General features: G+C 45.5%; 1 protein-coding gene across 1 annotated transcript in view; it reads left to right on the top strand.

Moving 5' to 3' along the window:
* Window positions 1-23,539, top strand: part of SSU72 (SSU72 homolog, RNA polymerase II CTD phosphatase) — a 255,189-nt gene that overhangs the window by 210,561 nt on the left and 21,089 nt on the right. Inside the window, exon 3 of the mRNA XM_086921477.1 lies at window positions 23,273-23,412. Within this exon, the coding sequence (XP_086777603.1) occupies window positions 23,273-23,412 (140 nt within the window). The remainder of the gene's footprint in view (window positions 1-23,272; window positions 23,413-23,539) is intronic.

Raw genomic sequence — 23,539 nt, 5'->3', positions numbered from 1 at the left:
ACGACGACAAGACCTGCCCCGACTGCCGGGCCCTGACTTCGAAAGCTAGGCGGGAGCGGTCCCGCAAGCGACTCAAACTCCGGCAGTGTGCCCTGCGCCGCAAGGGGTCCCGGTCCCACCGGAGGTCGAGGGACAGGTCGCGGGGTAGGAGCAATCACAGCTCCGAGAGTCGACATCACTTCTCCGGGTCGAAGTCGTCGTCAGGTAAGCACAAGAAGTCGAAGAGACGTCATCGCTCTTCTGACTCCCTCAACGCGGCCGGGGATTCGGGTGACACCGCCCATGCGGCTCCGTCAGAGTTGCGGGCGTCGCGGCCTGCTCCACGCCCTCCGGTCCCTGGGCAGAACACGACGCCGGAGGAGATCGAGCGCTTCCTCATGGCCGTGAGGTCCCTCTCTTCCCCGACGGGCTCCGCGGCGCCTTCGGGCCCAGCGGACCCCGTCTGGGGTCCCTAGCGGGTCGGGGGCTTTGGCCATGACGCAGCCGGCGCCGCAGGGCCCCACTGGATCCGCTTCGGGATCCGGGTCGTCGCCGGTTGACCTAACTACCTCGGCGGCGCCGGTCCCTCAGGTGTCACCTTTGGTGCTGTCCTCGGGCGGCGCCGTCCCCGATGCCTCCCTCGCTCCGGTTCCGGCGTCGGAACGGCGCCGCTGGACGCCGCTTTCGACGCAGCTTGGGGAGTTTACCTTCTATGAACCGGCCCCATCGTTTGACAACCCTGATTATCAGGGGATGGGTAATGAGGAGTATTGGGAGGGGTCTGAGGACCCTCTTACACAAGAGTGTCAGTCTCAAGCGGACTGGACAGGTGGACTTGGGGATGCCAGTGGTCTGGACACCTCACCAGACACTGGCTTTGTCTCACCTCCTACCATGGCTACGGAGGAGGGGGCAACCTACAGTGTGGTGTTGATGAGGGCGGCCAAGGCCTTGGGCCTTGAGCTCCCCGTCGCGGCCGTGAGGACTAACCTCCTCACTGAGGTCCTTAAACCGCAGTCAAGCTCGTCCGAGCCTCTGCTGCCGTTTAATGAGGCCTTGACCGACGTTCTTTTGGGCACTTGGTCCAGGCCCGCTACGGGTTCTCCCGTAGATAGGAACGTGGCCAGACGCTGCCGCCTGGCCCCGGGCGACCCATGTTTCCTGTCCACCCACCTCACCCCCGAGAGTCTGGTCATCCAGGCTTCAAATTTCCAGACCGCATTCCCGGCGGCTCCGCCGGACAGGGAATCCAAGAGGTATGAGCAGTACGGCAAAAAGATATTCTCATCCCTTAGTCTCGGACTGCGGTCTTCCAAAACCGCATGCCTCTTGGGCCGCTACACCCACTCTCTGTGGGATACGGTCGCGGAATTGCTGCCAGAGTGTCCGTTGGAGGTACGGGCCAAACTCTGCCAAGCCCTTGTGGAATGCCGGGATGCAGCCAAATATTCTATCTGGTGTGGGCTGGATACCACAGACTCACTGGGCAGAGCGATGGCAACGACAGTGGCGATTCGTCGCCACGCCCGGTTGAGGTCCGCCAACTTTTCGGCCGATGTCCAGAATACATTGATGGACATGCCGTTTGATGGCCGTCGCCTTTTTGGCGACGAGGCAGACCATGCGCTTTAAGGACTCCGGGGCTACGGCCAAGTCCTTGGGCCTCTCGGCCCAGCGCCAGCAAACGGGTGCCTTTCGCGGCCAAGGAAGGGACGCCCCCCAAGCGTGCTGCCAGCCACGCACCGCAGACTTAACATCCAACGCGGTGGCGGCCGTGGAAATCGCCGTGGAGGCGGTCGGGGACAACGGCGAGGCCAGTCCACACCTTCCCCCGCAGCATCTGCCTCAAAACCCTCCTAGTCCATGCTTTCAGGCCCATGTGACGCCAGTGGGGGCAGGGTTCGCCATCACCACTCCCACTGGCGCACTGTTGCATCGGACAGGTGGGTGCTGCAAATCGTCCGAAGGGGCTACTCCCTCCCCTTCGATACGACTCCTCAAGCCATGCCACCGCAATTCCACCGCGTATCGGGGGATCATCTGCTGCTTCTGCAGGAGGAAGTTACGGCCCTCTTGGCCAAGGGGGCCATGGAGCGCGTTCCTGGGCCAGAAGTAGGGTGTGGTTGCTACTCCCACTACTTTCTGGTCCCCAAGAAGAGCAAAGGGGGCCTACGCCCTATCTTGGACCTACGGAACATCAACGGCTTCCTCCGGAAGGAGAAGTTCAAAATGCTGACTCTGGCTCAGGTCTTAGCTGCCCTGGACCCAGGAGACTGGTTGGTAGCGTTGGACTTGAAGGACGCTTATTTCCACATCCCCGTCCTGTCGGCCCACCGGCGCTACCTGCGATTCACGGTAGGCCACGAGCACTTTCAGTTTACCGTGCTCCCCTTCGTCCTTACCAGCGCCCCACGGGTGTTCACGAAAGTGATGGCGGTGGTCGCAGCTCACCTGCGCAGGTTAGGGGTTACAGTCTTCCCCTACCTCGACGACTGGTTGTTGAAGGCAGGCTCGCCCCAGACAGTAGTCCGCCACCTCCGGACTACGGCAGACCTCCTGCACCAGCTGGGGTTCTCCATCAATGTGCCGAAGTCACACCTGTGCCCCTCTCCGAAGCTCGTTTTCATCGAAGCGGTTCTCGACTCGGCGCAGTTTCGGGTTTACCCGCCCGAACAGCGGGTTCGGGATATACAGGCCCTGATTCCGATCTTTCAGCCTTTATCCCTAGTCTCGGTCAGGTTGATGCAGCGGCTTCTGGGGCTGATGGCTTCCTGCATTTCTGGTGCATCACGCCCGTTGGCGGATGCGGGCTCTGCAGTGGGACGTGTAGTTTCAGTGGGCCCAGCATCAGGGCAACCTGTCCGACCATGACCTGATCTCGGAGGGCACTGTGAGACAGCTGCAGTGTTGGCTCACGGACCGCGATTGGGTCAGCAGCAGATCCCTCTCCCTTCCCCAACCAGAGCACGTAGTTGTGACTGGCGCGTCCCTCCTGGGCTGGGGATGCCACATGGGAGAGGCGGAGATCAGAGGCCTCTGGTCTCTGTTGCGGAGTCCCGGCTCCATATCAACCTTTTGGAGCTGCGGGCGATTCGTCTAGCACTGAAGGCATTCCTCCCCTCTGTCCGGGGGAGTGTAGTGCAGGTGTTCACGGACAACACCACCGCCATGTGGTACTGCAACAAACAGGGCGGGGTGGGGTCGTGGACCCTTTGCCAGGAGGCTCTGCGCCTTTGGCAGTGGCTGTAACATCAGGGTGTGACCCTGGTTGTTCAACACCTGGCAGGTTCTCTTAACGCCAGGGCGGACGAACTCAGCCGCCGGTGCATGATTGATCACGAATGGCGTCTGAACGTGGCGCAAGGCCTCTTTCAGCAGTGGGGAGAGCCTTGGTTAGATCTATTCGCCACCGAAGAGAACGCGCAATGTCATCAGTTCTGCGCGTTGGAATTTCCAAGGCGGCACTCACTCGGAGACGCTTTTCGCCGCAAGTGGAGTTGCGGTCTGTTGTACGCCTATCCGCTTCTGCAATGGGGTGCTGAAGAAGATCAAGCGCGACCGGGCACAAGTCATCCTTGTGGCCCTGGACTGGGCACGAAGGTACTGGTATCCCGAGCTACTCAGTATGTCAGTCGATCCCCCGGTTCGTCTGCCTCTTCAGGAGGACCTTCTGTCGCAGCAGCAGGGGACGGTCCTCCACCTGAACCGGTCCAGTCTCCACCTCCATGCTTGGAGATTGAGCGGCGACAGTTGAGGCCATTTGACTTGCCTCCTAAAGTCTGTAACATCATTCTGGCAGCCAGGCGTCCCTCCAAAAAGTCGGTATACGCCTGCAGGTGGAACAGATTTGTGGCATGGTGCACAGCAAAGGCTGTGGATCCTCTCTCTGCCCCTCTCTGAGGTTCTTCTCTTCCTTCTTTCTCTTGCCCAGCAGGGCTCTGCTCTGGGCACTATCAAGGGCTATATTTCTGCCCTTTCAGCCTTCCTAAGGCTGCCTGATCAACCAGCTTTGTTCAAGTCCCCTATTGTAAATCGATTCCTGAAAGGCATCACACACACGTTTCCACCTGTTCCCTTCATGATGCCTCAGTGGGACTTGAACCTGGTTCTTACTTTTCTGATGTGCGCTCCCTTTGAGCCACTTCACAACTGTCCTATCCGCCTTCTTACTCTGAAGACTGCTTTCCTGGTTGCCATCACCTCTGCCAGGAGAGTGAGTGAGCTCCAGTCTCTATCCTCTAAACCTCCTTTCCTTTCTGTCCATCCGGATAAGGTTGTGTTGCGGACAAAATCCTCTTTCCTGCCCAAGGTAGTCACAGCCTTCCACATCGGGCAGTCTATCACCTTGCCCACTTTCTTTCCCCCTCCGCATCCCTCAAAGGAGGAAGAGCGGCTCCACCGTCTGGACCCAAAACGTGCGCTTTCATTCTATTTGGATCGCACACGCCAGTTCCAGGTGGATGACCAACTCTTTGTTGGTTACGTGGACGCTAAGAAAGGACGGGCGGTGCACAAACGGACCATCTCTCGGTGGATCGTGTTGTGCTTCCAAGCGTGCTACTCTTTGGCTGAAAAGGAACCTCCCGTTGGGCTGAGGGGCCGTTCCACTCGAGCCACGGCGACGACTACTGCCCTGGGCCGAGGAGTCCCCTTGCAGGACATATGTCAGGCAGCTACGTGGGCCTCACTGCACACGTTCGCAAGACACTACTGCCTGGACAGCCAAGTCCGGAGGGATGGCTTCTTTGGCCGTTCCATCCTCCAGGACTTTCTGGTGTGATTATTGGTTCGCAGACCCACCACCGGGGTTGGTATTGCTGGGGTATCTATTCTAAGGTAAGGAATCTATCACTAACGTGTCTTTTTCAGATACACAAGTTACTACTTGTGTAACTATATATTTGTAAGAGACATTAGTTAGTGATAGATTCCTTACCGACCCACCCATCCTCCCCGTTCAGTGAACCGATATCTAGGGTTAAGGTCATCCCCTTTCAGGGCCCTAGTTTCAATGGCACCAGTGTTGGTTTTTAGCATGGCTCTGCGTTTCTGGCGCGGAAAAGCTGTGTCTAAGAACTGACGTCAGCACGCGGAGGCGGCGCCTAAGTACTCAGACGACGTCATCACGGCGCCGACGACGGACGCGGAGCCGCAGACGACGCCTACCGACGTGCAAGGGTACTGCTACGCAAAAATTTCCGGATCCAGTCTGATGCCTGGGGATATTCTAAGGTAAGGAATCTATCACTAACTAATGTCTCTTACAGATATATTGTTACACAAGTAGTAACTTGTGCTACAGGGTGAGAGTTGGTCCTGTGTACCAGTCTGACCAATTGCAAGAGAGTCCGTTTTGGCTTCATTGCAGTGCTTCAAATGGAAATACAGAAGTGCAGTTACTCTTTATACAGAGTACTTACTTGCTCCTGAGACGTGCCATTACTCTTCCATTAAATGTACTGTAGCAGTGCTGTTAAGTGCAGGTGTTCCCCCTTTCAAATTCAAGAAGTGCATGGACTCGATACCGGACAATACCGGTCAGTGTAAAGCACAAAGCACAGTACTTGCCCATTTAAAGCACTGCTTGATCTGGAAATCTAAATGGTGGAGGGCTTTGTGCGAGGCTGCCAAGGACGCTGCTGACTTTGAAGCCTGTACTTTCAACATTCCTCTGCCATGGTCTTCCTGTAGAGGTAGTGTCCTGTGGGCCAGCATCTGATACTTCCCATTTTAGTTTTCCTGCATTGCTTCCAAGGCAGTCAGGCACCTTTTCTGCTTGAATTGCATTCATAAATAATGTGACCAGATGTGTCGACCAAATAAACGTACACTTTAGCTCTTCTTAGCTAGGACTCTGAAATTAAGGGATCATACAGAAGTAAGGCAGTATTTGGTTGGAGGAGTCCCGTAAAAATGTGGCTGAGCTGCAGAGGTGAATTGGCAATATCAATTACATAAACTGCTTACCGTTTTGGGACATCTACCGTTGCTGTGAAAAGCCTTTGGCCTTACGCAGCAGGCGTCGACCATAGTGTCTATACGCGCCACACATTTGCACATCTCACAAATGCCTACATTGTGTAGTCATGGCTTCCCTATTACCATAACTATCCATGGTTAGCGTTTCTGGTGTTTCGCTCTTGTTTGAACAAGACTTTAGGATCAGTCACAATGTACATACACAGTAGGAAAAGCATTCCCTCACCATGTTTTGGTAGGTGTCAATATTGGTGTCTGTGGTTACCTTATTTTTTATTTTAGTTTGATTCTTCTATCCATCCCCTATACCCCCCACCCCCTTCACACATTTCCTGTGCATTTGCTTGCTAGGCAGTATTCAATATTTTAGTATGCTTCCAAAAAGGCCTTTTCATGTAAATCGATACGTACACCAGAAGTTTACTTCTTTAAACCTTAACAAAATGGGAAAATATCTTTTGTACAGAGGCGTTTCATGTATCTTGGACGAGTATTATCAAAATTCTCACCACATACGTCTGAAACATTTGTATACATTTTTAATAGGTTTCAGGATATCGAACTGAGAAAGTTTACCATCTTGTAAGGGTAATTTAAACTGGAACTTATTTTTTTCATTAAAACCTAATCTGTAACAAAGTAATTTTAAACAACAAAAAGATGCACATAAGTGGTTCGAAGAAAGCTATGGCACATCGTTCTGTAATTCTAGAAATGTGAAATTGCCTGTTTGCTTTCGGTCCAACATGTCAAATTGTAAATGTCCTCATGATTCTCTGGAGAATAAACACACCTAAGTGAATCTGTTCTGCGTTTGTTTATTGTGTGTCACATAGAATGCAATGGACTAGCTGACTTGGTTCGTGTGCAAATAGGGATTTTCTGCAATGCAGATTAAAAAGAACCAGCCTGTGCAGTATTTTGGGCAAAAGACTTGCCTCTGGTAATCCTGAGACTCTTTTAGAGCAGACCATTTTTTTGATCGAAAAGAGTTAATTTAACCATCTTTGGCCTGCATTGCTTGGTGCCAAGAGGCGCAGGAAACATACACCAACTCTCCCTCATTGTTATGTAAATGCGAAGAGGTGCCACTTTCTGATAGCCACTCAATCTGGTGTCTCCAAGCCCAGCCAGGTGTCTTCTCTTTTGCAGCACTCTTATGTTGCCTGATACTTAGTCCAGATCCCGACATGAGAAGGTAGTTATTTAAAATAAGTGCTGCAATAGTGCACATAAAAATAAGCAACACTTGTTTTAATTTAAATATGGGAGGGTAAGCATCCCAGTTGGGCACCTTTACGCTTTCTAGTATCAAGTGGTACTGTTTGGCATTTTTCACTATTCAGGTTTCTAACAAATCCTTTAAAAACAATAAATGCATTCATACAGCTGCAGCTCTCCTCCATGAAGGTTTAAATGCATTTTATTCCTGAACTTGTTTTGTGGGAGTGAGGGCCCTTTGTGTATTCTTAATACAAGAAATAAAGCAATCCTGCAAACTCATAATTTGAAAATAGAGGGTGGTATCCTTAAGAAGACTAGTCACTGAAGTGCTCTTCTGTAGAACAACTTTACTTTGGACCTTGTTTAAGGTTACTTCTGATTATCCGTTGTTTGGTAGTGTACAGTCATTTAATTTTCACATTTAAGTATTGCACTCTATCGTCCATGGAGTGACGGGTCCCAAAGTCAGGATATTCTGTAACTGCTGTTACTTCTAACGTCTTTGCATTGAAGTAAACCCTGTGAATTTTGAATAGCTAACAGTGTGATCTGCTAAAAACTCAGCAGATTACTTACTTTAGAATCTTACCCAGGCCTAGACTGGATCCTGAAATATTTTCCCACCGCATGTCCGTGTGACTCCGTATTGACTACGTTCTCCGGATCGGATGTTGACGGAGTCCATATAACTCCCTGGCTGAACTTACTTCTTCAGAGCAGTTGGTTGGGGAGCATTTTTTTGCTAGTCTCAACATTTGGTCGCGGGAACAGTGTGCTTTTTGCAATGTAGTCCGGGTTTAAACCCTGTGGATCTTGTGAAATCTAGATGTCGATCACAGATCCTCATATGGTCTGTTTGTTGTGCCTTAGAGAACACCATGATTCATAGGAGTGCGGTACTTGTGAGCATCTTCAGCCGAAGGCGTTGAGAGAGCATCAGATGTAACTTCTGGTGGCGGGTTAGTCTGAGAAACCATGTTGTCCATCTTCACTGCATTCCAGAACCCGGTTGAGGAGCCGTTCGAGGGAGGGGCCGCCGAGGTCTAGGGAGGGTCTGAAATGCAAACGGTTGGCACATAGGTCCATCTCCCAACCTTCGGTTGTGGAACTTCCATAAGAGTCCACCCCATGCCTCTCTAAATATCCTGAAGCTGGGTCAACTCTAGCCCAAATGTGGGAATGTAATTTTTCCCTGCATAAGGTTTTTGGTCTTGGTGCGCTTTCTGGCTCCAAAGAGGTAGGAGATGCACTGACTGGATCATCGCTAGTTGGGCCCTCTGAATCAGTTATTGGATTCGAAGTGGCTTCGGGGTTCACAACTTAAGCGTCTGGGCCAGGTCAGCAAAAGACGTCAGCGATGCTGATCTCACTACTCTTTCAGACGTCAATATGATGCTGCACCGGATGTGTCGCTGATGTATCAAAAAGGGGGTGGGGTCGCACACCACTCACTCACCAGCGGGATCGCCCCTAAGGACTATGGTCAGTGTAGTTTTGTATTCCGCGATGTATCTTTCTTCGCCATCCCTGGACACGTGTTTCGGGGTATTTACCCCTCATCAGCAGGGAATAGGCCATCTTCTTATCTTCTGGGGTTGCCGGTGGCTGCCAAATATTGCCAGGTCTAGTACCACACGGGCGCGCGGGTGCGGGGTCCCAGGCTCGTCAGCCCGCTTAAATATTTCAAAAAGGGGGTGGGGTCGCACACCACTCACTCACCAGCGGGATCGCCCCTAAGGACTATGGTCAGTGTAGTTTTGTATTCCGCGATGTATCTTTCTTCGCCATCCCTGGACACGTGTTTCGGGGTATTTACCCCTCATCAGCAGGGAATAGGCCATCTTCTTATCTTCTGGGGTTGCCGGTGGCTGCCAAATATTGCCAGGTCTAGTACCACACGGGCGCGCGGGTGCGGGGTCCCAGGCTCGTCAGCCCGCTTAAATATTTCAAAAAGGGGGTGGGGTCGCACACCACTCACTCACCAGCGGGATCGCCCCTAAGGACTATGGTCAGTGTAGTTTTGTATTCCGCGATGTATCTTTCTTCGCCATCCCTGGACACGTGTTTCGGGGTATTTACCCCTCATCAGCAGGGAATAGGCCATCTTCTTATCTTCTGGGGTTGCCGGTGGCTGCCAAATATTGCCAGGTCTAGTACCACACGGGCGCGCGGGTGCGGGGTCCCAGGCTCGTCAGCCCGCTTAAATATTTCAAAAAGGGGGTGGGGTCGCACACCACTCACTCACCAGCGGGATCGCCCCTAAGGACTATGGTCAGTGTCGTTTTGTATTCCGCGATGTATCTTTCTTCGCCATCCCTGGACACGTGTTTCGGGGTATTTACTGGGGTTGTCGCTGATGTAGCCATCTTCTTTGGGTGACTTTACATCTGGCCTTAGTCTACCTGTTCCTGCTTTTGCTACAGGAATGCACAGTTTGACAGGTGAAAGGGAGACTAGGGTGTCAAAACCCTGTGGCCAATACTGTCCAGCCTCCTTTGGAAGAAAGTTGGCTGACTAACCTGGGGAAGGCAAGTGGACTAGAGGCCTCTCCAGTTTCAGATTTACTTTCTCCACCTGGTATGACAACAGAAGTTCTTATGCTGTGATTTGAGGAGGGCAGCTGCAGTCTTAGGTTGCCAGCTGGCCTCAGTGGAATCATCCACAGACCCTTTGGTGGATGTGCTTCACCAAGTTGAGAGGCGAGTGGAGCATTTATTACCTTATGAGTCTGTTTGACCTTTTGTTACACGCTTGGGCGAAACCTCTTACGGAAGCTCCAGTTGACTGGGCTGTGGCCCAAAGGCATTGGCCTGCCCCTGTGGACCCAGTTTGACCCTCACGACATCCCACCACAAAAGGGCTGCTACAGCTTCGCCAGACCGTAATGTCCTTCCCTTTGGTTCCACCAAAGAGTCCAGATGGCTAGAATATTGTGGGAGGAATATATTCTCTTCCGCCAGTTCGGCATTGAGGTCGTTAAACATGGAATGTATTTTGGGCAGATTTTCTCATGCTTTAAGGGACTGTGGTACATCGGCTGCTTCTGTTTCAGAGGAAGCCAGTAGTGAGCTCCTGAAGGTGGTGAAAGATGGCCGGGAAGCAGCAAAATTCACCATAAAATGTGGTATGGACACTATAGATTCCGTGGGTAGAGCTATGGCTCAGTCAGTTGCACTGCGTAGACATGCATGGCTGCATCAGTCTGGGTTTTCAGAGCCTTGTACAGGCTAGCCTAAAAGAGATGCCATTTTATGCTGTACATTTATTTGGTGAACATGCTGATTCAGCGCTATGGAGATTCAGAGCTGGTCGGTGTGACAAAGCCCTCTTAGACTTGTCTTTGAATCTTCTGGTTGATTTTTTTTCTCTTTTGACTTGTGCTGAAAGAAGTGCTTATACGTGGCTGAGTTGAACTATGTATTTTATATGGTGACCACCAGTATGTTTCTGCTTGTAGCAGGGCTTTATGGTCTTGTGTTTCTTTACACGTATTTTCATGTCAGTCAGGATTATAGGGAAATTATTCTGCAGAATTCTTTACAGAGAAGTCTTAATTCTTTAAAATGCATTCCACGATAAGTGGTTTTCTAGATTATTAACTGCTTGCTGCAGAAGTTGTGACTTTCTAATCAACGCTGTCACTGAGTTTTTCAGCTGTTTGTGTTGGGTTTTTGAGGCCTAGTATTACATGTCTTGCAGTTTGCTTTACTCTGCAGAAGAGCTCAAGAGTGGATACCTTCATGGTATGTACCATACTCAATGTGGAGTATCTTTTCTATGCTATTGTGAGCATTTCTAAATATATATGTGTATATGAGATTGCTCTGCTTGTGCACTATTAGTCTCACATTTGATTGTGCAGAGTTCTACCCTCTGTCAGGTTATTTCTCTGACGTATGATCTTATACATTCGTGAAGCTGGTCACCCCTTGTTTATGTTTGAATTTATACCCCAAGGGAGTCTCAGTGTATATGATCTGCCTTTTGATGGGAGGTTTATTTACAATATCCGCTTACTATTTTTGGTTAATATAATGAAGTCTCATACTTTTGTATGGTTTTTGTGTGACCTTGTGCTTCATTTATGGGCATACGCCAATAGACTTAAGTACTGTTGATGGGATAGTACAGCACTGAAGGTGACTATCACAAAATTCCTTCTGGTATTTTCACAGAAAGTAGCTGGTAGCCTATATTGGTTTTTGGCTTCGGCTTTTCCCATGGAAGTTGCCTTAAGTTTCGGTGATGTTACTTATGATTGATGGTAAGTTTTCTTCTCTTTTGCTAGATTTAGAACATTATTAACCAAAAGCTTATGTGAGCCTTAAGACCCTACATGTTTTGCTCTTCAGGTTCTGTCTTATAGCCATTGCTGTTTATTGACTCTTCTGCCCCTTTGTGTAGACATTGTTGGTTTGTACACTTTCCTTGAGCATGTTTGTTTTCCTCGGGTTGTCATGCTATTACAGGGTATCCAGGCAGTCCTAGGCTCTCTCAGGCGATTCTATTCCTTCTATTATGAAGGATACTTACTGTTTTTGACTCTTTTTAGGTTGTTCTAACGCTGTGCGTTACTGAATATTTTCTTCTTTTCTGAAGGACATTTCCTGTACTTGTTCTCACCTATGAAGGTGTTCATGTATGTTGATCCTTGAGGGGAAGAGATGTTGGCCTCATAGCTTCTACCTTTTGTAGAAGGCTCTTTTTGCTATTGTACAGGATCGTTACTCCTTTAGGGGACAGCTCTTTTTTAATTATTTACCTCTCTAGTTTCTGGTGGTCCCTAGATGACCTACAAATCGAGGTTCATTTTGCAGAGTGGTTTGATTCTTTTATTATAGAATCCTTTTAAAGTTTCCGGTATTAAAATGTGGGGGACCTTTTTTCAATATCTGTTGATCGGTCTCTGTTCATAAAAGTAAGGTCACCTAATAATGTTGGATTTCCCTTGGATATCAAGGTTTCTTTTCCATACTTACTTTCTTATTCAGTTTTATACAACCATTGCTTAATGGTGGTGTCTCAGGTGACTTGTATTACTATGACGGGTTGTATGGTTGCTGCTTTCCTAAGTTGTATGATCCCACTATAGCTCCATAGTGTTATGCCGGTATTGGCTGCAGATTATTTGGCTTTATTTTTGTATCTTTAACCCCTTCCCTGCTGTCGTCGGCCAATGGCCGTCGCGAGCACTATCTTCGTAGTGCCGCGCACGTCCATTGGCTGACGCGGCCCCACCTGCTCAAGGAAATGCCCGCGGCGGTAATTCCGCTGCGGTTAACGGGTTAAATATATTTCTTCTGTTGATACACAGGCATTTAATGTTGTACTATACAGAATAGCCTAAAGATATTTGTATCAACTTTATTTTTTTTTATATGAAAAGACTGCTTCTATGCTAATAGTTGCTATTATTGTCTTCCACTTCTTTTTGATAAGAACATTAGTTATGTTTTCTCAGCAGGAGATGGATTTTTCTCTGTGTAATTTGCAGGGCAGTCTTGGCTAGGGCAGGACTTCATTTGGCATAAAGGTATTGCTTAGTGGGATGGCCTTTTATGTGTTACACAGATTCAAACACACGGTTCGGGCCTGAATAGAAAACCAAATGGGTTTATTTTCATAGGGTGATTTGGTGACGTTGTCTTGTGTTATCCCCATGCTTTTAATGTTTTTGAGTTTTGTTACTGTGGATCTGTCCACTGTTATTGTAAGGTGAGAATGCATGGTTCCTATCCAGTTAGGGATGCAAGTTGCTTTATACTCCAATTGTGGGTTGGCTTCTGACACAGATGTGTCAAACCTACGTGGATATTTTATTCCCATGATTTAAATGTTTTTCAACTTTACTCGCCTGTGGTTATTTTTGCGAGTTTTCTATGTGGTAGTTTTATTGCTCACTTAAATTATGTATATTTCTCTAGTTCTGGACTGGGTTTGTTATAGTAAGACTTTTCATGGTCTCAGTTCACAGACCTACCTCCGGGGATTGTATGTCTTTGGCATTTGATTCTAAAGTAAGGATTCTGCGGCTAGATGAATCTATCAGATGAACAAGTTGCTTACCTTTGGTAACGCTTTGTCTGGTAGAGACAGGATCTAGCCGCAGATTCCTTAACAATCCTCCCGTCGTCCCCGCTCTGCGAACTGAGTCCTCTTTTCAAAGATTTCATTTTGGTCATTCACATCCTGAAAAGAGTGATTATTTGACAAGGGTGTCTATTTTAGCACACTGTTTCAATAGGCTATTTCTATATGTGGCTCGTTTTTTAAGCTCAGAAAATAGTCATGGAAAAAAAAGGTTGACGGTGAGGGAGATATATGGGTTCTGTATCAACATAGTCTACTAGATGTTATGCTAATGGAATCGCTGAACACACGAACGTGCAGACGTGCTGTGGGAAAAAATTTCCGATCCAGTCTTCCACCTGGGGAAGATTCTAAAGCAAGGAATCTGCTGCTAGATCCTGTCTATACCAGATTATGCGTTACTGAAAGTAGGTAACTTGTTCTTCTATTCCTGAGCAATAGACCTTTCTCACATGGGAAACAGGCCCGGATGCTACGCAAATGTAATGGATTATATGGTTAAGGTGTGTTCTTCAGAAAACTTTGGACTTTCCTACTTCATGCCTTTTTCCTGGGTGTAAGTGTTGGATGGCAATGGGTTTGACTGAAGCCCTTTCTTAACATACACTCGTCTTTCCATTAAAAGGATAACCAAATTACCGCTGTGTGTAGTGGAAGGACAGTTTAAATTGGGGAGGATCTGGATTTAAAAAATGTGATAAGATTAGAATTCCGAAATGCTTTTTGATTGAATTGTTGAAAAATATATATTTAGAGCTTGTGTATCCACTATGGACTACGTCAGACCAATTGATACATGGTCCGACTAAATTGCTTTCTCTTGTTTACCTGTGAATTCAGCTAGAAATGTCTGCGCACCTAAAACTGATAATCCTGGAAAAGCAGAATATCAGCCCTGGTCTGCTCCTGAACAAGCAAAATATCATCCCTAGTCTGCTGTGTACTTCTAGCATATAGTCCTCAAAGGGCTACACTACCTGCATTAACAGTCCAGGATGAAATCTCTTCTGGATTTGCTAGAACTGTACTAACCTACAAGAACTGACAGCAGTGTGGGTCTGTTGCAAACAGTGAACCTAGAACTGGATATCGCCAAAAGCTGACATTTACCGCTAATGTAGAACCAGTCACTGCCTTACATTGCATGCATAGAATGGAAGAGGTGCTAGGGGAAGATGCCAAAGCATTCCTCTTATGTGTCTTCCTTTATTCCCCGTTTCCCTTTTGTAAAAGCTGGAAGCTTGTACAACACATGATTGTACCAAGGAGGTGGGCTGTTGTAATAAGTGAGGTTGCTATAGTCTAGATATTGTGATATTATGCAGTCTGGGGTGACTTTTCTTTAAGCGAAGAGTAAATGAAAAGCAGCTTGACCAGGGTTGGCTTCCTCTCTGAACTATAACCCATGGCAATCCTTGTAGATTGTGTCTACAGCTATAGCTTTTGGAATTCAGCTGATTGTTTTCACTTTTCTATAGTGAGCTAGTCCTTTATAGAGTTTTTTTAACCTTAGTTGTACAAAATGCATACAAATAATTACATCATGGGTTATTTGGAACCTTACTTGCCAGGTGTGATTCTATCACGGATGCGGCATGTAACTGCTAGGGTCAGTAATTAACTTTTTTTCCCCTCCATGCTGTTTATTGACCACTTCAACCATAATGCATCACATGGGGACAGCACATAGGTCATCACAACATGCATATTATTCAGTCAGAATGCAATTAAGAAGAAATATAGACAAGGGTAGTCCTGGTGTTTTTCTATCATTAGAGAAGTAATTTAGCTTGGTACATTGCTAATCCGGGGTGAATTTTTCTGGACGTTATTTTTTTTTAAATAGCAGATGTTACTGTAGTGTAATATTTCAGTAGCCGTGAGACCTATACTTCATTTTAGTGTCAAATCATAGGTTTTGGGATCAAGTAGTCTTATTGAGATAGAAAATGACTCCTCAGAATAACCCTTCCACCATTTCCAAAATGGAGGCTCTATAATAATTTGTTTTAGGCATCATATTTGTAATTTATTTTAATGTTTTTGGTTTTGGTTTTCTGTTCAAATTCATAATGGTAGCAGAGGATCTTTACCTCCCGACAGTGTTGCTATTTACAAAATCTGAATACTCCGTAAAGAAAAATGTGTCTTAGGCCTAGCTAATCCGAAAGTAAAGCTAACATGGACAGAAGAGTTTGACATGCTTCAGAAATACGACAAGACTAAGTTCACAAAAGATTGAAACTGATGGGTGAAGAGGATCAAATATTTTCATTATTACAAGTGCTTCAAGTCGCATGCAATGGAAAAAATCCTGGAATTTTTTTTTCAATAAATGCCAGAAACCAGTGAAATACAATAATCCGAACCTTCTGAGAAGGTGATGACAAGCAAACCCACTTAGAAGATCGATGGCTACCCCTCGTCCACCTCCAACATCTGAACAGAAAGCTGAGGATATTCCATGTGTTTGTGATTTAGCCAGAAAAAAAGCCAAAGGGGTTGACGAAAGAACAGAGTACAGATGTGAGCCGCAAACATGTTTTATCAGCAGCTAGTTTCTTCCAAGGTGAATTTTTCAGCCGAGTAGCTGATCTAAACTGAAAGGATGAATCTATTTGCAGCAGATTTGTGTGCCCCCCGAACTGCATGCATGCATACATTCCAAAATATCAATATACCATGAGCTCCCAGCAGCTACGTAACCACCAGCTTTCAGTTAAGGTTGCACTGTTTGAAAAAGAAAATTAAGTTTTAACGCCACTTTTGAGTGCTTGCTACTGGCTCCCAATCCGTGAGGTCAGAGAAATAATGGTCAATATTGATGAAACTGTATTGAGCAATAATAATGAAATTAAGATTTTTCTGGTTAGAATGTGCAATGACTGAATAAATTTTTGTCAGCCTAACTAAAAGAATGAGCCACTTATGGTGTTCTCTGATTTGATTCCTGAAGATCCTGCTGCCAAAATATGATCAGTGTGCAGTAAAATCAGTAGGAACCATATTAAGAAACGTCCTGAAAGATTTAGGTTTTGGACTTAATGACAAATATTGTGATGCCCCAGAGCTCTGCAAATCATGGAAGTCAACAAGAATGCCTGCTGTTGTTTTAACATTTTATACATCATTGTTTAATATCAGCAAAGCAAAACTGTTAAAAACTAAAGTACTTGAGTTAGGAACAGAAGTCAACAACATTGATGATGGCTTTGAAGATATAAGCGGAGAAGTGGCAGACAATCCCATGAAACGACAGGCTTATGCTTTGCAAATGTACTGTCTTTTCCAAATCCTGTTTTATGAAAAAGAAAACTCCGCTACACATGACTGCCCACGCAATCTATGGCAAGTGTATACTTAGAGAGCTAATCACTTCAATGAATAGGATTGGTGTATCAACAAGTTATGACCTATTACGGAGCAGGAACTTGTTAGCAACTCATGCTGTGAAATCTTGTGAATCTGACAGCACACCACTTCCAAGTCACTTTACCAGGAAAGGATTTACAGTTGCTGGTCTTGATAATTTGGATTTTGAATAAAGCTCTTCTTTGTCTAGAACATCCAGCACACATACTTACTGCCTTAGTGCTTTAAGACTGTACCATTGAAGTAGCTGTTGAAAACCTGCAGTGTTGGCTGTAGGCATAAATAACTAAAGCTCCTTACTTATAACCCAACTGCCTTGCTAACGAGTGCAAAATCACTACAAGTCATCAACATGTCCCAGTCTACCAGAAAGTTTAAAAGTGGCTGAGGACATGGATCTTCGAACTGATGCTGCGGTCCACAAAGCTGATTTAACTGAATTTACCATCGCTTATTCGGTAATGACTGAAGGATGAAAAGCCAATTCCACCTTGGGTTGAAATTCATGCTCTGATTTTCCAGAATACTGTCCTACTAAAGATGGCTTGGTTTTTACCAGTAATACCATCTCTTCCAGTCACAAATTACACTACAGTATACACAGCTCTAAAAATCTTTCCAAAATGTGCGTGCTCAGCTTGAAGACCAGCATATCCTGCCAATTTTCTGCAATGAAGGTGTTTTCCATTTTGTAGCTGACATTTTTATGAGCAATCCAATAGAATTTGATTATCTTCATCCAATGATGGGCGTTTTCCACATGACAAAGTTGCGTTGAGGTGTGTAGGAGGTTCTCAGTGGATATGGCATTAACAATGCACTTATTGAGGCTGAAATCTTTGGAAGCAAAACTGTCCAGTCAGTATTGAGCAGAACTCGTTTGTTCACTACAAGGTATGCTCATCATACCTGCCGCTATAGAAACATTGCATTGGAGTGCTTTCTGGAACAAGAATGACAAATTAGGTTTTACATATCTATCTAAGTGCACCCTGTGCCTTGTTCACTTCTATGGGCATAATGCGAAGTCAGACCATATTCAATACACTCAGTTTAAAATCCGAAAACCTAAAACCCCAAACAGGTGAGAGCATGGAAAGACTTAAACGTGGGGACACTGAATATGCTCTTGGCAAGAACATCGCCTCTGCTGTCAGATGATCCCATTGTCGCTACAAATCAGTTCCATAACTGGCTCAGTCAGGCCACACACGAGTTAGTGCCCTTAAAATCTATTTCCCAGAATCGGGCTTCCCCCAGTGCACCTTGGTTCTCTGATGAACTTAAAAAGCAGAAACAACTTAATAAACAAAGAGAAAGACACTGGCGAAAGCAGTACGACCCCAAGAGTAAAACATTATATAAAGATTTACTTGCTCGGTACAAACAGATGATTGCAGAGGCGAAAAGAGCCTATTATGCCGAACAAATCGATAAGGCAAAAAACTCATGTAAAGTTATTTGACATAACTAAGCGCCTGTCCGGTGGCACGCAGGATCTTACACCCCCCCCCCCCTTCACAACATCTTTGCGATGCCCTATCTGATTTTTTCTTTAAGAAAGTCAACGATATCTATCAGGCTTTTTCCTTAAATACCAAAACCGCTCCTCGTTCCCTTCCTCCTACACCGCGGGATAACTCATTGACGCGCTTTGCTGACCTTACTATGGATCAGACGAAGAGCATCATTTCAAGGATTAAAACAGGATCAGCACTGGATCCATGCCCGTTTAAAGTGCTTGCCCCAGTTATGGACACGTTGATTCCGGTCATAACTCGGGTCTGTAACGCTATGTTCAGTTCCGGCATTTTCCCGGTCTCACGGAAACACACGTTGGTCAAACCCCTATTAAAGAAATTTAATCTTAATAAAGATGAACTAAAAAATTATCGGCCGATAGCTAGTCTCCCGTTCCTGGCCAAAGTCATAGAAAAAGCTATGAACCAGCAACTGTCGGAGTTTGTGGAGCAGCATCAGCTGCTTGACAACACTCAGTTTGGATTCCGCAAATGCCATGGCACGGAAACGGCCCTCCTAAAAGCGGCCGATGACATCAGAGCCATACAAGATCGGGGGGGGACAGCAGTCCTGGTCCTGCTGGATCTCTCTGCGGCCTTCGACACGGTCGACCACAAGATCCTGGCCGACCGTGTCGAACGACTAGGGGTCCAGGAAACAGCGCTGGACCTACTTGTATCGTTTTTGGCTAACAGAACTCAGGCGGTATCCCTAGGACCATACCAATCCTCTAAGGTGTCCCTGCCTTGTGGGGTCCCCCAAGGCTCGTCCCTAAGTCCGACACTATTTAACATCTATGTGTCGGACCTTGCTAGTGTCATCAAAGCATTTGGGATGAGCCTGACCTCCTACGCCGACGACACCCAATTGGTATTGGCCATCAAAGGGGATGGTGAAGAAGTGGCCAATCTATTCACTAGAGGAATGGTGGCCATAGGTGACTGGATGGCCACGAATTGTCTTAAACTCAATTCAGAAAAAACTGAAGTGGTCATTTTCGGTCACCTCTCCCCGGGCTGGTCACCAGTTTGGTGGCCAACATCGTTTGGAACTCCTCCTAGTCCAGCCCTCAAAGTTAGAAATTTGGGTGTCACTTTTGATGTAGGTCTAAATTTCATGGCACACGCCAACAAGACTGCTGCAACAGCTCACATGAAACTCAGAATGCTCAGGAAAATACTATCCTACCTACCGGATACTGCTGGGAGAACCCTGGTCAGCTCATTGGTCTTGTCCGCCCTGGACTACTGTAATGCCCTCTTCCTAAATGCACAATCCCGGGTGACAAACAAGATGCAGTCAATTCAAAATGCAGCCGCTCGGATACTGGCGGGACTTCCCAAGTTTGCACCTGTCTCAAACACCGTCAGGGAACTTCACTGGCTCCCGATACGCAGTCGTATCAAATTTAAATCATTGTGTATTGTTTACAAGGCACTCAACAATCAAGGCCCCCATTTCCTTAAACACAACCTTCTCCACTACATTCCAACCCGTTCCCTCCGCTCCTCTCATCATAATCACCTAGTAGTGCCTCGTACTAGAACAGTCACTTGGGGCGATAGGCGCTTTCTGGTCGCCGCCCCTAGACTCTGGAACATCCTTCCTCTACATATTAGGACCAGCCCCTCCCTGTTCATATTCCGCAAACAACTTAAGACGTGGTTATTTGACCAATAGCTCTGTATATTCTGTAGGTGTTCCTAAATGCTGATCCACTCCCTTAAGCCAGCGCCGAGACGCCTACGGGTATTCGCCGCGCTTTAAAAATGCCAATAAATAAATAAATAAAACCCAAGTTTGTAGAGTCTGTCAAAGAATGTAAAGAAAAATCAGAACTTTTCAAGTACTGCAGAAATGTATTACACATGATAGCTGTAGTGAAAAACCTGGTACATGCTGATTGGGAAGGTGATTGGGACCTGCACGTGAAGATTGTGGAGTCTGATTACTGTGTTTCGCAAATTCTATTACATAAACTACCTGAGATATGGGTCCTGGTATTGGGAAAGAATGTTGAAGCTATAGGTAGAAAAACCATAACTCTACAGTTAATTCATCCAAAGACATTTGGTGATGAGACCGAGGGAGGGGAAGGTTGAATTCTGTGGCTCCAGATATGAAACTGGAACAGACGATCCAGAGATCACTAAAAAGCTCATAGGAAATTGTTGGTCAGACTAGTAAAAGTGAATATGCTGCTCAATGGCAGCTGGTTTACCATGAAATCCTTTCTATTTGCAATGTTTTCAGAGCAATGGCAAATTCAAAATGAATGGACTATCGTGAAACTGTTCCTCACCTCGAACTTGTGGAAAAGGGTAGGGGAACGTTTTAATAAACATGTTGACAGCCTCCTTCATACATGTAGCAGCAAGGAAACCCCTTTGAAATGACAGCCTGTGCGACTGCACAACTTCATGATCGAACAATATGTGGATAACTATATATAGACACGTCTACCAGATATCCTGAAACACGGATCAAAACTATATGTAGAACTGAACCAGGATAGATTTGTGTTGTAAAGAGAGAAAGCTGTTTGCCATAGTCACTACACCTAAACCTTCACGCTTTAAATGCCATAGTAAGAGTTTCGTCCAAGCAGCCACTACAAAACCGGTTACCAAAGAACAAGCACATAGAGACATGGATGTAGCAAAAGAAAGGAGTGAATTTCTTAAGGCTAGTCTCGCGCATGATCTTTCAACAAATGCATTATTTGCTGGAGATGCTCCAACCAAACCAGTGAAGCACACTCATACAAGAGGTCAAAAAGAAATTTGAAGAATTTCAATTTGAAAAAGTGTCCTCATTGAAAACTGCTGTTGTGTACTGTCACAATTGCGAATGATGATTTCATCCATGCAAAACTTCGCTGAGGTCATTCAGACTATGTTACAGATATCAGTCGGTGTGCACCTTGCAAGAACTGCACATTGTCTTTGACGGTTATCTTAAACTATTTTGAAAAATATGAGAATCAGACATATGTCTACACGTGAAACAATTGACCTGACCTGCATCAAAAATTCGGCACCTATACCTGTGCAACTTGATAAATTCTGGTAATCCATATCGAACAAGCTGAACTTGGAGATATTAACTTAACAGGCAAGAAATGACAATCCCACTTCATATTCTGTACAAGACATTTGACCCAGAGATGCCCAGTGTTCTTATCAGGCACATATTCTTATGGGTGATGAAACTATGAGCAAAATTGGAACAAAGTTTGGAGCTTTTAACTGCTGAACATGTGAAGTTTCTAAAAGGATTTGCTGAGACAAAAGAATAATGTGTCTTTTAAGATGTAGAAAACTTCCTGGTGCATGTGTGGAAAACAAGTCTGGACTTTCACACATTTGACTATCTTCTGTACAGTGAGTTCATGAGATCAATCCAGCTAAGTGACCTTCTATGTCCTATTCTGTGCATGTACACTAACAGAGTGTTCTACTTGATCAGAAGATGTTTAAATGTTTTGGATTTTGCATATGTAGAGAAAGATCAGTGTGAATTTGGTTAGGAAGATACTGATGGGGTGCTATAACCTACGAAATTGCTAAAGCCTCTACCCACAGAAATTACACTTACATGTACTTTCAAAACCTGTGTGACAACAAGGCGTTCCTGTCGATATGCTTTTCTCAAATGTTCAATGTTCTGCAAATGTACCATAAGTGATTGCCGAAACAAAAAAAGGGAACTATGGAAATGCGTCTAAAACAGGAGTGCAAACATTTCATAATCAGAACATAAGCATTGTTTGGTATATACATACAATAATTAAAAAACATTTGTTTCATTTCTATATAGGTATCTCATTCCTCTATTATAGCCACCATTTTGGAAAATGGAGAAAGAGTTGCGCGGAGGGTTTATTTTCTGTCTCTAGAAGACTACTTGACACTAAATTGAAGAATATAGGTCTCATGGTTCCTGAAATAAGTTACTTCTCTAATGATCCAAAAACACAAATTACAAATCTCTGGACAACAATATTTATTTTACAGAGTTATATCAGAGGGTCAGGATTATATTATGTGGTGGTGTTACACATTCGGACGATGTGGCAAACAGTGTTTATACAAATAAAAAAGAACAATTAACATCCCCACAAAAGACCCTTTCAGGCGAGAGTTAGACTGGTATGGTCTTAGTCTTCTGACTTGTAGAGTACAGGGTCATTATATAACTTTGTCCTCATATGATACCCAGAAGACAAAAGAGACTTTGAATAAGGAAAAAACATTAAGTGATCAACATTAAGGCCTGCCTAAGTTCTGCTAAAGAAGGTGCTTGAAGAGTTCTGAATCAGTAAGAGACTAGAGTTCTTTGAATTTATGGTCTGTAGCCAGCGGTTTAAAGGGAAATGTGCACACGTTGATGTGAGAAATATCCAAATCCAACCACTGATCTGGTGGCCTTATGGGGTCATATTCTTAAGTTTATGAAAATACCTCTTTACAACTGGGTTGTAGGGTGTAAGGACTCCCTAAGAATTTTCAGTTATCATAAGTAGCAAACTCATTTTGTTTGGGCTAAATCAAAGGGAACTACAGCAATACGAGTTTTATCTTCCTAGAGCTCACATGCAAAGCCAGTTGGCTGAGAACGTCATGCCCTATATTTGGAGGTAAAACCAGTAAAGATAGCAAAACATAAGTCATCAAAGTACTAGACGGTAAATGTTGTCAAAGCAAGCAAATTCCTCCTGCCAGAGTTGTCCTGTGGTATAAAAGTTGTTGTGGAGTGGGTTGCGGCATTGTCTACATTTCAGGAGGTTCTGTCATTGTTAGCCATTGTTATAGTTAAAATGAAATGAATTTATATCTTACATTTGTTAATCTTAATCAAAAATAAGTTTGCCAGTGGCCATTTCAGATACAACTAAAATGTAATTAATCAAATAACCTCAATTAAATTATGGTTTCGTTTCTGTATCCGGCTGATGGAATGGTCTTGAAAGTTGCTGTGGGACAATAGGACCATGGGTTCACCACCCATTCAGGTTTGCATTTCACAGTGATTCCAAATATGTTGTGTGTAACTGAAAAATTACCCTTCCAGAGTCCCTAAATTTCCTTAACTCCAGCCACTTCAGATATACCCAGAATGGAATTTTGCATATGTTGGACAGGAACAAAAGGATAAAGTCTCGGCCAGAAAGATTCCAGAATTGCAAAGATGTGTTTGACCTCGTTGTAACGTGTGAAGAACGAGTATATGACCAAGTAGTAGAAGGTAAGATTTGCTGATTGGTAAGAGTAAGCAGCTTGAAATCTAAATAATTACCAGGACTGATTTGCTCTAAACATTATTCCATTTGGACACTAGCCAAGTTTAAAGCCTTTAGTGATGCACCATCTTT

Source organism: Lissotriton vulgaris, chromosome 5 (genome assembly GCF_964263255.1).
Source record: "Lissotriton vulgaris chromosome 5, aLisVul1.2, whole genome shotgun sequence".
Lineage (NCBI taxonomy): Eukaryota > Metazoa > Chordata > Amphibia > Caudata > Salamandridae > Lissotriton > Lissotriton vulgaris.
This window is presented reverse-complemented; position numbering and strand designations above follow the sequence as displayed.